At 43.3% G+C, this 14,973-nt stretch overlaps 1 protein-coding gene across 2 annotated transcripts in view; it reads left to right on the top strand.

Annotated features, from left to right (window-relative positions):
• Positions 1 to 1,534: 1,534 nt before the first annotated feature.
• garem (GRB2 associated, regulator of MAPK1) overlaps positions 1,535 to 14,973 on the top strand; it is a 101,972-nt gene continuing 88,533 nt past the window's right edge. Inside the window, exon 1 of one of the 2 annotated variants that reach the window (XM_072255429.1) lies at positions 1,535 to 1,990. In XM_072255429.1, coding sequence (XP_072111530.1) covers positions 1,882 to 1,990 — 109 coding nt within the window. In that variant the 5' untranslated portion in view covers positions 1,535 to 1,881. The remainder of the gene's footprint in view (positions 1,991 to 14,973) is intronic. The other variant, XM_072255420.1, reaches the window with a different exon arrangement.

A 14,973-nucleotide genomic window follows, 5' to 3' on the forward strand; every position in this document is an offset into this window, starting at 1 on the left:
TTCTCTTTCCTGAAGTCCACAATCAATTTTTTGATTTTGCTGACGTTGAGTTTAAGCTTGTTGTTGTGACACACCTCAACCAGCTGATCTATCTCACTCCTGCATGCCTCCTCATCACTATTATAGACTTTACCAATAATAATAGTGATATTTGCTTATTTACATATGCTTGAACTGTGCTTAGCCACCCAGCGCTGAGTATAGAGAGAACAGAGCAGTGGGTTCAGCACCCATCCTTGTACTGTGCCTGTGTTGATTGTCAGTGAGGAGGAGATATTATTACTGATCCATACTGACTGAGGTCTCCCATTGAGGAAGTCAAAGATCCATTTACAGAGGGGGGTCCAGATGTCCTGGTTTAGAAGCTTAGTGATTAGTACTGAAGGGACGATATTGAATGCGTAACTGTAATTGATAAACAACAGGCACATATATGCTTTGCTGTGTCTAGCTGTTCCAAAGCAGAATAAAAAGCCAGAGAGATAGTATCTGCTATAGACCTTTTGTGGCAGTAGGTGTATTGCACCAGGTCCAGGTCCTTGCTCAGGCAGGCATTAATTCTAGCCATAACCAACCCCACAAAACACTTCAATATGGTGGATCTGAGTTTCTCCTGTCAATAGTTGTTGCTCTTCTTCGGCACCAGTATGATTGATGCCCTTTTGAAGCAAGTGAGAAACTCACAGCAATGAGAAGATGAAAAAGTACTTGAACACTTGAGCCAAGTACAGCTTTATGGGTGACACAAAGGGACGTCAGCAGCAGGCGATTGAAAGCAGAGTAGAAGCAAGCATTCTACAGAACCATAACAATGTTGTCTTTTATATCTGGATATGGACTGGGTGGGGGGGGGGTGGGAAGAGTCAAACTGGTTATCAAAGTTTGCAAAAATTTCATGAAATTTTGACTTGACTTGAAATGGGGCGTGGAAGTGCAGAATCAACAGGAAGTATAAAATTAGTGGTGTAGAACAACAATTGTGATTCTAATCTTTTCAACATTTAACTAGATAGGTGATGTTGCTTATCCGGTTTGAACTATGTCACCTGGCGTCAGGGAAGTTGAGGAGTTAGGAAAGGTAGAACTGTGTATTAAGAGCATATATGTGGAAGATATCCTCATATTTTTGATTAATTTTGTTACTTGCGAAGAGAGACCTTAGGTAAATCATGGACAATTCCACGTGCGGGTGGTAAACAGGAAGATTCTTTATGTTTCGCTAGTATTTCTAGGACGAAAACACTGAAGAGAATTAAGTGAAGTCTAGAAAACCTACACAAGAAATAAAACGCAGAAAAAGATTAAGCAGATATAAACAATAAACATTTAACAAGCATAAAGAAATTATTTATAAATTTTATCTTGAGACAAATGTAAGAAATTTATGAGGGTTAAGGAAAGGTGGGATACTAGGGCGCTTCTTTTCCACAGCGTATTGGCATATGAATAGAAAGGACAAGACAAGCTAAAATAATTGCACAATCACACGCACATAAACAATAACATTAAATAAAATTCTGTCAAGTACTCTGCAAATCAGGCTGCGAACCTGGAGAAAGTTAACCTTGTTTCGAAGGAGGGAATGCTGACGGGAGTGGAGGTAGCGTTACCCACGTCTACGCAGTGAGGGACTGTTGAAGGTAGGCTACGCCGGGAGGACGGGCGGTGCAGCTCCTCCTCCGTCCGAGAGGCACCGCGGCTGGATCGCTCCGGAGTCTGTGATTCCTGGTATGGCGTTTCGGGAGCGCGGCCCGGAGTCCATCACCACAGCTCTCGAAGCAGCGGCCGCAGCTAAGCCAGACGCCCGCCCTGAGGAGGCCTTACGGCCGGATGGAAACCTGCGGCTAAACGCTTCCCGCCTCTGTTTGGTTACCGGGCGGCATGGAGGCATTAAGCGGCACGAAGGAGATGAGGTGGAGCAGCGAGGCGCGACCCCTTGACCTGTTGGTCAGCTCGTACCGTTTACCACAGCTGGTCAAGCTGGAGGACGGTAAGGAGGGCGCCGTCCGAGGGACGCGGGTCGCAGCGGTAGGGACGGGGAGGGGTCTCAGCCTTAGGGCCTTAGCCTCCCGGCAACAGAGCCCGCACTGGGAGTGGGGGCTGCGGCGCACGTCGTAAGGTGTTGGGCTGCCGGAGCGAACTTTGAACCGACATCGACTCCGGCTTAGTGCTGGTTCTCCAGCCTACGCGCAGGAGGGAGGTTCTTTCTGGTGCATTTTAGGCGTGTATGTATAATTTATGATCTATGTAGTAAAATTATCGTGAACTTAGACTGATTTTGTTTACCTGTGGGATTTCAGAGATCAGTCGTGTTTATTGCTCAAAATGAGAAAGTTTTGCTGTGTGTATTGTTAACCTGTAGAAGTATATTCAATCTGCACTATATTAAACTGGATCGTCTGAGTAAGCTGTAAGCCTTATGCTGTCTGGTAACCGAATCAACCACCGGTTAACTAATGAATCACTGTTTTGCAGTCCAAAGGTGTAGTCTGTTCGGTGCAGGAAATGTGCGGTTTTCAATTGGCCTGTGTTATAGTATAGTATGTAATAAGTCTCATTTCTCTCTGGAATTCGAATAACTTCTCTCTGTGTTTCTGCTGTGCAGCCAAACTGACAGCCTTTTCTCCAGCCGATGCCTCTTGAAAGTACTCAGGTCTATCTTAATATTGCCTTTTTAAATTTAGTAATGCCAGTACAAATATAAATTATTTTGTATAGATATTGCTTTATTGTATAGTACTTAATATAATTATGACTTGTTCTCTGGGTTCTGAAATGGCTGAAGCCAATTTGGGGTGTACAGGCTGACAGGCAACAACCTGACATTGTCATATTCAGGATTTAATACCTTACAATCAAAATCTCAGGAACAACAGTCAAAATGCTGGAGGAACTCTGTAGGTCAGACAGTATCTATGGAAATGAACTAACAGTCAAAGTTTAAGGGCTTTCTTCGGGACTGGAAAAGAAAGGTGAAGACACCAGAATAAATAGGTAGGGGGAGGGGAAGAAGGATAGTTAGTAGGTGATAGGTGAAGCCCAGTGGGTAGGAAAGCTAAAGAGCTGGAGAAGAAATCTGATAGGAGAGGAAAATGGACCATAGGAGAAAGGGGAGAAAGAGGGGGCCCAAGAATAGGTGATAGGCAGGTGAAAAAATGCAAGGGGCCAGAGTGGGGAATAAAGAGGGAAGGGGAGGGGAAAATGGCCTTTACCAGAAGAACAGATCGATATTCATGCCATCAGGTTGGAGTTGGAGGTTATCCAGACGGAATATAAGGTGTTGGCTCCTCCACCTTGAGGGTGGGCTTTATCATGCACAAGAAGAGGCCATGGACTGACATGCCAGAACGAGAATGGGAATCAAAATGGTTGGCCACCGGGAAGTTCCCCTTTTGGCAAATGGTACGGAGGTGCTGGATGAAGTGTGGACCCCCAACTTACGGTGGCTCTCACCAATGCATAGGAGGCTGCATTGGGAGTACCAGGCACAATTGACAACTCCAGCAGATTCGTAGGTGAAATGTTGCCTCATCTGGAAGGACTGAATGGAGGTGACGGAGGAGGTGAATGGGCAGCTGTAGCACTTTGCCACTTGCAGGGATAAATGCCGGAGGGAGATTAGTGGGCAGAGACAAATAGACAAGGGAACCAAGGCTGGAGCAATCCCTGCAGAAAGTGGAAAGGGGGAAGAGGTAAAGATCTGTTTAGTAATAGGACACTTTGGGAAATGGCGGAAGTTGTGGAGAATGATGTGTTGTAGTCTTTCCATCCTTGAGTCTGTCCTTCCCATCAGCAGGACAGACCCAGCAGAAATACCACAGTGGTATAAAGCAGAGTATGAACTGCCCTGGCAAACTAATGTTGATCCCATGAAATCTCATCAAATCAAGTTAAATTTGGGCAAGGAGTCCTTCTGTTAATTATTACTTACTGAATGCTCTAACGAATCTATACCACTCCAGGTGGACTACCGTGTCAGGAAAATACTGAGAATGGCAAAGGTGCAGAATGTACTCTGGGTGGGGGACTTCAACTTCAGTTACTGAGAGTGGCTTGGAAACTTCACTATGGTTAAAGGATATTGCTGTTAGATTGGGTTTGTGTAGTGATTAGGGAACCAACAAGAGGGAAAACCTTTTTGATCTCATCCTATGTGTCATAGATGCATCTGTCTATGACAGTGTCATTGAGAGTAACCACCATGCAGTCCTTCTGGGATAAAATTGTGTCTTAACAGTGAGAATAACTTCATATTTTGTGGCAATAATGCTGTTGGGTACCACTACTGTGCTAAATAGGCAGACTGCAAGCAGATCTAGCAACATCCATGAAGCACTGCAAGCCACCAGTGACAGCAGAATTGTACTCAACCACAATCTTACACCTCATGGGGCAGCATAACGCCCCCCCCCCCGCTTCCCGTTGGTATCAAACTAGGGAATCGATCCACCTTCTATGCAGAACGGAGAAGGGCATGCCAGGAACTACATCAGACATGCCTCAGAACGAGGAATCAACCTGGATAAGCTACTGGACAAGACTACTTGCATGCCATACCTCAAACAGCATAAAGCAGTCTCACAAACTAACAGATCAGATCTGCAGTCCTGCCACATCCAGTTGTGAATCTTGAAGGATAAACAGCTCCTTGGAGGTGAAGGCTCTACAAGTACACCCATTCTTGATGAAAAGTAAGCTTAGCGCATCATATTTTTTGTTTGCAATTATTAAAATTCAGCTAGAATGCTGAGTGGATACATTTTGGCCTCCTTCCCTTAAGACTGATGCCAGCCTTCAGCCAATTCGCGACACTCCGTGTGCTGTTAGGAACAGATAAAGGCATTGGGCACAGCAAAGTTTGAGCCCAGGTAACATTTAGGCAATAGTATCGACGAATTGTGCTTGAGAATTTGCCACACCCTTAGCCGGGCAGTTCCAGTTCAGCTACCACCTGATAGTGTGCAAAATTGCGGGGTAGGTGCTGTCTACCATAAAAGGACAAATCCAAGCCAGCCAGTTACCTCCCCATTAGTCTTCTCTTGATTATCAGAAAAGTGATGGAAGTGCTGTTGGACAGTACTATCAAGCTGCACTTGCTTAATAACGACCTGCTTACAGAAACTCAGTTTGTGTTCACCAAAGTCACTTGATCCCTGACCTCATTATAGCCTTGGTCTGAAAATGAGCAAAAAAGCTGAACTCTGGAATTGGATAACTGCTCATGGCATTGAGGCATCATTTGATTGAACATAATGTCAAATAGTCCAAGCTAAACTGCACCCGATGCACCCGATGGAAACTGGGGGGCAAAACCTTTGTTGGTTGAAATCATTAATACTTAGCATGAAGGAAGATAGATGTAGGCTTTTTTTTTTTGCAGGAGTTCCTCGGGGTAATGCCCTGTGCTCAGTCATCTTCAGCTGCTTCAATCAGCGACCTTCCTTCAGCTAGGATGTTTGCTGATGATTGCACAATATTCAGTATCATTAATGACTCCTCAGAAAATGAGGCAGTCCAGAACCAAATGAAACAAGACCTGAGCAGTATTAAGGCCTGGGTTGATACGTGGTACAAATATTACTTGCTGCCTAACTGCCAAGCAATGATGATAACCAACAGGAGAAAATCCAGTTAACATCCGCTGACATTCAGTGGCATTACCATTACTGAGTTTCCCACTATCAATATTCTGGCGGTTACTGTTGAGCAGAAAGTGAATCAGAGTAGTCGTGTACAGAATATAGCTACAAGGTAATGTCGAAGTCTAGAAAACCTGTGACAAATAATTTACCTCCTGTCCATTCTCTACAAGGCTTAATTCTGCAATATGCCCATCAAAACTGACTGAGTGTAATTAGTACCTTTAGTACTGGGATATTGAGAGAGAACAGTAATATTGGTTCACTTAAACCTACCAGTGGATTTGGAAGGTTTTTAAGAGGTACTGGTGTTTTGAGGTGCCTGTTGCAGGTGGTAGCTATTTTGGAGCCATACACGAGGTGTTTCATTGTTGCCCAGTGAACATAAATTTCATCAGAATTGAGGACTAAGTCTTCAATCAGACAATTTTTCTGTTTGCCTGTGCTTGGAAAGCAGTGGTGAATTTTGTCATTGTCTATTAGGGGTTGCCAACCCATCGATCGCGATCGACCAGTCGATCTTTGAGACTTTCCCAGTAGATCCTGAAAAAAAATCAAAAATAAATACTCAAATGTTGTTGTAATGTGAGCATTATAAAAGTAAGCAATAATAATTAGGCTAATGGTAATATAGCAATACTTTTGCTGCTGAACACTTTATAAAGAGCGATTGTTTCCAGGTTGCGGGGGTTTAGTTCTGTTCTTTCTGCCCAGTGCGCATGTGTATAGTTCCCCCGCCATGCACCGTGTTTTCAGCGTAGCTTGTGCTGCATCAAAGTGACCAGTTAGATTAGATAAGAGTGCAAACTGTCGCAAACATGAATACACGGCAGTGGTCCCTAACCTCCGGGCTGCGAAGCATGCAGTGGTGCAGCGGTAGTCAGAACGTACCCAGCAAATCTTAAAGAAAAAAACAGCTGAAATAAACCAGCTAATTAATTAGGTGCCACCTGGCACGTAAATGTTGGCCCAGATCAGAGGCGACGCAATCGGCAATCACTCGTGATATCCTGAAAGCATAGCAGAGGCTCCACGAAAGAAGGCGAAAACATACAAATTCCATCCAGAATGGGAAGAGGAATTTCTATTTACCTTGGTGAAAGACAAGTGTGTATGTATGTTGTGCCACCAAACACAAGCACTGACTAAAAGAAGGAATCTGGAGCGGCACCGCAACACCAACCACCAGAAATTTAAAGACACCTACCCCCCAAAGTGCGCAATTCATGCCAGGAAAGTTGAGGAGCTGAAATCAAGTTTGAAGGCCCTGCATTCGTTTTTCACAAAATATGCTGCTCAAAATAAGGCTGCTATTGAAGCATTATTTTGTGTATAGCCAAAAGTCACCTTTTGGCTATACACAAGAAGCCTTTACAGATAGCGATTTATTCAAGGAAGCAATGGCCATTACTGCAGAGACTGTTTTTAATGACTTTGAAAACAAAAATGACATCACAACTGCAATACATAATATACCACTTGGTCCTGCAACAGTAACAAGGAAGGTAGAGTCACTGTCAGAGGACGTGAATATTTTTCACTACAGTTCGATGAATCCCTGGATGTAATGTAAACAGCTCAGCTTGTATTTGTCAGAATAGCTTTCCAGGATTTTACGACAAAGGAGGACTTCGTCACTGTTTTGCAATTAAAGGAGAGAATGAGAGGTGATATTTACAATGAGTCTAAAAAATGTCAGTGAAAATGACATCCCCATTCATAAACTGGTGGCAATTACTAGTGATGGGGCCCCAGCAATGCGCGGTGTGCGCGTTGGTTTTATAGCACTAAAAGTCAGTGCCTACTTTGGGTCAACTTACCTATGTGAAATTGCATTTTCACAGATGAAAATTATTATATCTAAGTACAGGAGCTGACTAACTGACAGACACCTCACTAGGGTTGCCAACTACCTCACTCCCAAATAAGGGACAAAAGTAGCAGTCAAATCCCGGGGCACTTGTGTTTACCCCACAAAAGACTACAGTGACCTTGAAGCCTTGCGCGGGCACCTGTTTGTGCATGCGCGTACGTGCCGACTCTCTCCCCCCCCCCCCCCCACGAATTGGCTTAATCTTCATTATTTCTACTTTATATAGGCTATGTATTTATTGTATCATTCCTGCTTATACTATATGTTAGTGTTATTTTAGGTTTTATGTGTTATTTGGTATGATTTAGTGTGGGTACGTAGCCAAGTGGTTAAGGCATTGGTCTAGCGACCTGAAGGTCGTGAGTTCAAGCCCCAGCCGAGGGAACGTGTTGTGTCCTTGAGCAAGGTACTTAATCACACATTGGCTCTGCGACGATACTGGTGCCAAGCTGTATGGGTCCTAAGGCCCTGCCCTTGGACAACATTGGTGTCGTGGAGAGGGGAGACTTTTAGCATGGGCAACTGCTGGTCAGCCTTGCCCAGGCCTACGCCCTGGAGAGTGAAGACTTTCCAGGCGCAGATCCATGGTCTCGCAAGACACGGTATGATTTAGTAGGTTTTTTTTTGGGTCTGGGAATGCTCAAAAATTTTTCCCATATAAATTAATAGTAATTGCTTCTTCGCTTCACACCATTTCGGCACGAAAGGTTTCATAGGAACGCTCTACCTTAGCAGGGGAAGTACGGGGACAAGGGCGGTCCCGTATGGGACAAACCAATTTATCCCAATATACGGGATGTCCTGGCAAATATGGGACAGTTGGCAACCCTATACCTCACAGACTGCCTCAGACTGGCTGTCTGTAGTTATGAGCCGGATTTCAGGAACTAGCAGAAAGTATTCAGCCCCAATCATCACACTGTGTGCAACAGTTAATTTTTATTCATTTATTTTTCGTGTTGAAATAAAATTAAATAATGAAACTTAGAGGTAAAGGTGTGAAGTATTGTAATATTCTTAAAGACAGCTATGGCCTGTTTGATTTGATAGTTACAGTGTTTTCTTGTTTGAATTAATTTGAAAGTTTGACAAAAGTATTTTGTGTAATTCAAATACAATTAGCCCAAATAAAAGGCCTCAATTTGGAAGTACAATCTGAGCTGTTTTCCCTCTAAACGATTTAGTAGGTAGATCTTGCCTTTCACTGAGGCTGAGATATGGGATCTTGGGCTTAAAAAGGCTAGTGACCATGAGCCTACATCAAGAGATTGTTCCTAAGGTGCAGTGTTGTACAACAGGGGTAAATTTGTTGAAACCTTTAGTTTGCAGAAGTTGCTTATAAGTGCTATTCTCTAATATATTGCAGTGAATAAAACAAAACAGATGGAAGAACTCAGCTGGTCAATCCACACCTGTTGAAAGAGAAACCAGACAGTTGGTGAAGTTCCATCAGTTCAAAGTACATTTATGATCAAAATGTGCACACTTTATACATCCTTGATTTTGGTCTTCTTGCAGACAGACACAAAACAAAGACATTACAGAACTCATTTTTGAAAATGCCACACAATAAAGTTTGTCAGACCCCCAATGTGTATTTTTTTTAAAAAAAAAGATAAATAGTGTGAACAATTTTAAAAAAGTGAACAACCACACAGAACATTAACTGCAGAGTGAAATCATGAGTCAGAGTGAAATCAGAGTGCAGCCATGAAATCAGTTCAGCACTAGGGTTGCAGGCCACAGGTGCAGAGCCAGGTCAGTACTGAAATGAGTAAACCTTGTGGAGTAGTGAGCTTGAACACCAGTTCATCCTTCACCCTTGGCCTTGAAGCCATGATAAAATCATGCAAATAAGTAAACCAGTAAAACAGGACAAGACAAGCTAATAAGTAAACAAAAACAATGGAACATGAACTAGAGTCCCTGAACCTGAGTCCACAGTTGCGGAACACTTTCAACACTGAGGCAAGTGAAGCCCGTCCAGGAAACCGATGGCTGCAGAGCAACAACTGCTCCTGAACCTGCTGGTGTGGGCCCAGGACTCCTGCACCTTCCGCCCAATGGTTGTAGCAAGAACCATTGTAGGGAGACTGGTCAAACACAGGCAGACCGTGCTGAACACCTGTTTGTTTTCTGCTCTTGTCCTCAACAGCTTTAATCTTGTTTGATGCTTTAGCCCTTGTGAAGTAACGTGGAGCCGGCCACATCCTGATGCAGCATTCACCCCAAGCAATGACTGCCCATCCATACTTGCATTCTTAAGCATCTAGTTTACTGAATCCCCCAGGCCGTCGCAAAACTGCCAGATCATTTAGTGGGTTCAAAAGAATCTACTTAAAAGGGAAAATGCAGACTGCATCAATCACAGTTCAGAAGAAGTATAACTACTGGGGTACCTAGTAGTTTTGTGAGCTATCTGCAAAATGCCGTTGGTCATTGGAGCCATCTTGCAATACAGTTCTGTACTGTTTGGCAATGATTCTAACGCTTGAAACTCGACACTTGGGCGATACCTTGGGCTATTGCTCAGACCAGGATCTGCAGACCCTTATACATGTTACAGCACTTAGGGGAGGAGGCTCTGCAAGTGGGTTCAGAAAGTGTACTAGAATTTGTGATAGGTTAAAAGACTAACTCCTGCAGGCCAGCTCACCTGTCAGTGCTGCCCTCCAGTTCCACTCCCTGGAAAACAAACTGGATTATTTTTGGTTGCATCTGACCCGCATGAGATGAGAAACTGCTGCATACAATTCTTACAGAAATATGGCTCCAGGACATCAATCTTCAGGCCATGCCACTCAGAAATATGTACAATATTACTTTGTGACTGTATTGTGATTTGTCATAATGGTGTGACTGTGTAACATGTTTTGCACTGTGGCTCCAGAGAAACGATGTCTTGTTTAGCTGTATACACGTGTATGGCTGAATGACACTAAACTTGAATTAATGTATCTAATACTTCAAATGATATTTCATTTGATGTATCAATATGTTTGCCTAGGCATTCCTGGTGGCCAGAATGTACACTCTCACTTCTGTGAGATAAATGCAGCTTCATCAGAAGGTATAAATGAATAGCCCTTTACTGTTCTATGCTCTATACAGCTCCTTAGACCATAAGATGTAGGAGCAGAATTAGGCCATTTGGCTCATTGAGTCTGCTCTGTCATTTCATCATTTCGTGAACCACCTTTGAATCATCTTCAGTTTCAATACCTCCTCTCTAAGATAAGGGGCCCAAAAGTGCTCACAGTATTCCAAATGAGGCTTTATAAGGTTTCAACACTACATCTTTGTTTTTATACTCTAGTCCCCTTGAAATGAATGTTAATATCAAATTTGCCTTCCTCACCACAGATTCACTGCAAATTAACCTTTGGGTAATCCTGCACAAGGACTCCCAAGTCCCTTTATGCCTCAGTTTTTGTATTTTCTCTCTATTTAGAAAATAGTCAACCCTTTCATTTCTTCTACTGAAGTGCATGACCATACAGTTCCCAACACTGTATTCCATCTGCTATTTCTTTGTCCATTCTCCTAATCTAAGTCCTTCTGTAGCCTCTGTACTTCTTCAAAACTACTGGCCCCACATATCTTAATATCATCTGCAAACTTCGCAATAAAGCCATCAATTGCATCATTCAAATCATTGACCTATAACGTAAAAAAGAATTGGTCCCAACACAGATCTGTGTGGAACACCATTAGTCAATGGCAGCCAGTCAAGGTTGCCTTTATTCCCACTCTTTGCCTCCTGCCAATCGGCCACTGCTTTATCCATGCCAGAAACTTTCCTGTAATACCATGGTCTTGTAGCTTGTTAAGCAGTCTCATGTGTGACACCTTGTCAAAGCCTTTCTGAAGATCTAAGTACACAATATCAACTGATTTCTCCTTTGTCCTGCTTGTTACTACTTCAAAGAATTCCAACAGATTTGTCAGATTTTCCCTTGAAGAAACCATGCTGACTACGTCCTATCTTATGTGCCTCCAATACCCTGTGACCTCGTCCTTGATAATCGACTCCAACATCTTCCCAACCACTGAAGTCAGACTAACTGGCCTATAATTTCCTTTCTACTGCCTCTGTCCCTTCTTTAAGAATGGAGTGGCATTAGTGATTTTCCAGTCTTCTGGAACCGTTGCAGAATCTAGTGATTCTTGAGAGATCATTACTAATGCCTCCACAATCTCTTCAGCCACCTCCTTCAGAACTCTGGGGTGTAGACCATCTGGTCCAGGTGACTTATCTACCTTCAGACCTTTTAGTTTCTCAAGAACCTTCTCCCTAATTATGGGAACTTCACACTTCATACTCCCTGACACCTGGAATGTCCACCATCTTGCTAATGTCTTCCATATTGACAACTGATGCAAAATATTTATTTAGTTTGTCAGCTATTTTGTAGTCCCCCATTACTGCCTCTCCAGCATTGTTTTCCAGTGGTCTGATATCCCCTCTTTTACGCATTATGTATCTGAGGAAACTTTGGTATCATCTTTAATATTATTCACTAGCTTACTTTCGTATTCCATCCTAGCCTCCTTAAAAACTCTCTTTTTAGTTGCTTAGCCCACGATGTTTGCATCTACTGTGGTGGCAGACTAAACTCATCACATCTGCATGCACAAGATCCATATACTTGTATTCTCTGTAAATATCACTTGCCTCATAAATCTCTTTTAAGCTTTCCCACTCTCATCTTAAAGCTGTGGAGTCTATTTGACATTTTTATCTTGGGAAATAGACTCTGGCCGTCTGCCCTGACTGTGCCTGTCGTAGTTTTACATATTTCTATGAGGCTGCCCCTCACCCTCTGACATTTCAACTTTGGCCATTTCTTTCCTTATTGTTAATACTCTCCACTCTAGGCAACATTCTGATGGATGACTTCTGCACCCTTTCCAAAACATAGTGTAGTGTCCACAACTGCACACAGTACTCCGTATGTGAGCGTATCAAAGCTTTATGCTGATGCATCATGACCTCTGAACTTTTATACTCGATGCCCTGACCAATGAAGGCAAGTGTAATGTGTGTTCTTTGACACCCTGTCAGCCTGTGTTGCCACTTTCAAGCAACTGTGGATTTGCACCCCAAGCTCCTTCAGTTCATCAGTGCTTCTGAGGGTCCTATCATTTACTATATTCTTTCCCCCTTTAACTTACCAGAATCTTTGTGTTGTGCTTTACAAGGAAATTGACTGTCCATGGTTTTACGATGCAATTAATGTATTAAATGTACTGCAGAGATTAGTATGTGATACTGTGCAGCATTTCCCACAATCATAAAGCTTATATTTCCAAACTTAAATGCATTAGAAGTTGAAAGATGCACTATTGTTCTTGTAAAGTCAACAATTGTTTACTTGTTCATTTGCATTTGACAATACAGTGAACTGGGAGAGCAGAGTATTGCTTATTGTCAAATCTGTTGAGCGGTGGAGCCTATCATTTAGATTGGAAACACAGGTTTTTGTACATTAGCTGGATGCTGGCCTTCTGTCAGAAGGTTGAGCCTGCTACCATGCTGGGAGAAATCGGTCATAGGCAGTTAGCTGATGTAGGCTGATTAGGGTAATAGATTAATTTTATAGCATTACGATTTGAATCACATGCTTCCAGTATGAATCCTGATTTCAGTTCTATAATGTGAAGCAAAGTTCTATTCTTTCTCAACTTGAGCAAATCCAGAGTAATTTATAGTATTACAGGTTTACAGTAGAAACTTGGTTCCTTTAGAGTACCTTTTTCCAACATCATAACCTAGGATAGGATCTTGGTTGTCTGTGTAAGACCATAACTCTTATAAAATCATTTGTAACGGAATGATAAGCAAGAAAATCTGCAGATGCTGGAAGTCCAAGCAACACACACAAAGTGCTGGAGGAACTCAGCAGGCCAGGCAGCATCTATGGAAAAGAGTATAATCAATGTTTTGGGCCAACCTTTCTTCAGGTCCTGATGATGGGTGTCGGCCTGAAACGTCACTACTACTACTACTACTACGTCGACTCAGGCCTAGGGGGCCGGCGTCAGGCACGATGATGGACTCTCCACTTCTCCCTCTCCCTCATCAGTGTGTTCAGTTCATCTACATTAGCCACGCCGCTGTCTTCTAGGAGCATGTTGACCATAGCCTTGGGCGGGCGCCCAGGGTTCATCCTCCCATGCTTGGGCTCCCATATGGTGACTAGGCTGGCAGTTAGCTCGGGGTGACGTAGACAGTGCCCCACTAGTTGCAGTCTTCTCACCTCGATTTTAGTGGAGAGCATCGGTAGGTTGTTAAAAGAGCTCAACGTTCGTCATGTGCTGTTGCCAACTCACATCAAGAGCCATCCGGAGCATTCATGTATAGCAACCATCTAGGGACTTTCGTATTGTCTTGGTGAGTGTCCACGTCTCGCATCCGTACGTGAGAATGGACTCTATGACTGCTATGAAAATCCTCTTTTTAAGCCCTCTGGTCAGGTTCGATTTCCAGTTTTCCTTCATGTCGTTCATAGCGCTCCACGCCAGCGCCTTCCGTATCTTTATGTCCTTCTCCGAACTCATCATTCTTGACCCGAGGTGCTTGTAGTCAAAGACTTTCTTAATGGTATCATTCTCTATGGTCTTGAGAGTACCTTGGTCACAGTTAAACGCCATGTACTCTGTCTTTTTAGCGCTTAGGTGAAGTCTAACTTTATTGCATCCTATTTCCACTTTTCTTAGTAGCTGCTGTGCTTCCTCCATCTGGTCAGAGAGCAGGACTGTGTCATCTGCAAAATTGAGATCTGTGAGTGTAACTGGTCTGACCCTTTTGGTTCGCCAGGTTTTATGGTAAAACCAAGCTTGTCATGATCTTTGGTAGCTTGGCGCAGAACGTACTCAAGGACGATTATAAAGATGTAGGGTGCCACCTTGCAGCACACCAGCTCGGAGCTCGAACACTGCTGTTTCTCCGTCTGGCGATACAACTTTCGCCATGGTTTAGGTATAGCTGGACTCTATTGTTCTCAGTAGATGGTCTGGCACTCCGTAAACTTTCAGGATCTTCAGCATTTTAACTCAGTGAATGGAGTCAAAAGCTTTGCGAAAATTGATGTAAGTAAGCACGGCTGGTAGGTTGTTCTTCTTGACTTCCTCGATGATCCTACGGAGAGCAAGTATTCGCATTACTGTTGTGCGCTTCTGCCGAAAACCATTCTGATTGATTCTTAGCTTAGGGTCAATAGCGGTGCGAATCCTGTTCAAGATCATCTGATTGTATAACTTTGCTAAGATGCAGGTCAAGCTGATTCCGCGGTAGTTAACTGTCTTTGTGAGGGATCCAGACTTGGGGACTGGGATAATGTTTGAGAGTGACCACTGTTCTGGTTTGTCGCCTTTCATCAGTGCCGTATTACATCTGTCCAGCAAGATGTCGTCCAGGTCACAGTTCTTCAGGACATCTGGTCCAGCATCAACTATACT

Source organism: Mobula birostris, chromosome 1 (assembly GCF_030028105.1).
Source record: "Mobula birostris isolate sMobBir1 chromosome 1, sMobBir1.hap1, whole genome shotgun sequence".
In the NCBI taxonomy this organism is placed as follows: Eukaryota; Metazoa; Chordata; class Chondrichthyes; order Myliobatiformes; family Myliobatidae; genus Mobula; species Mobula birostris.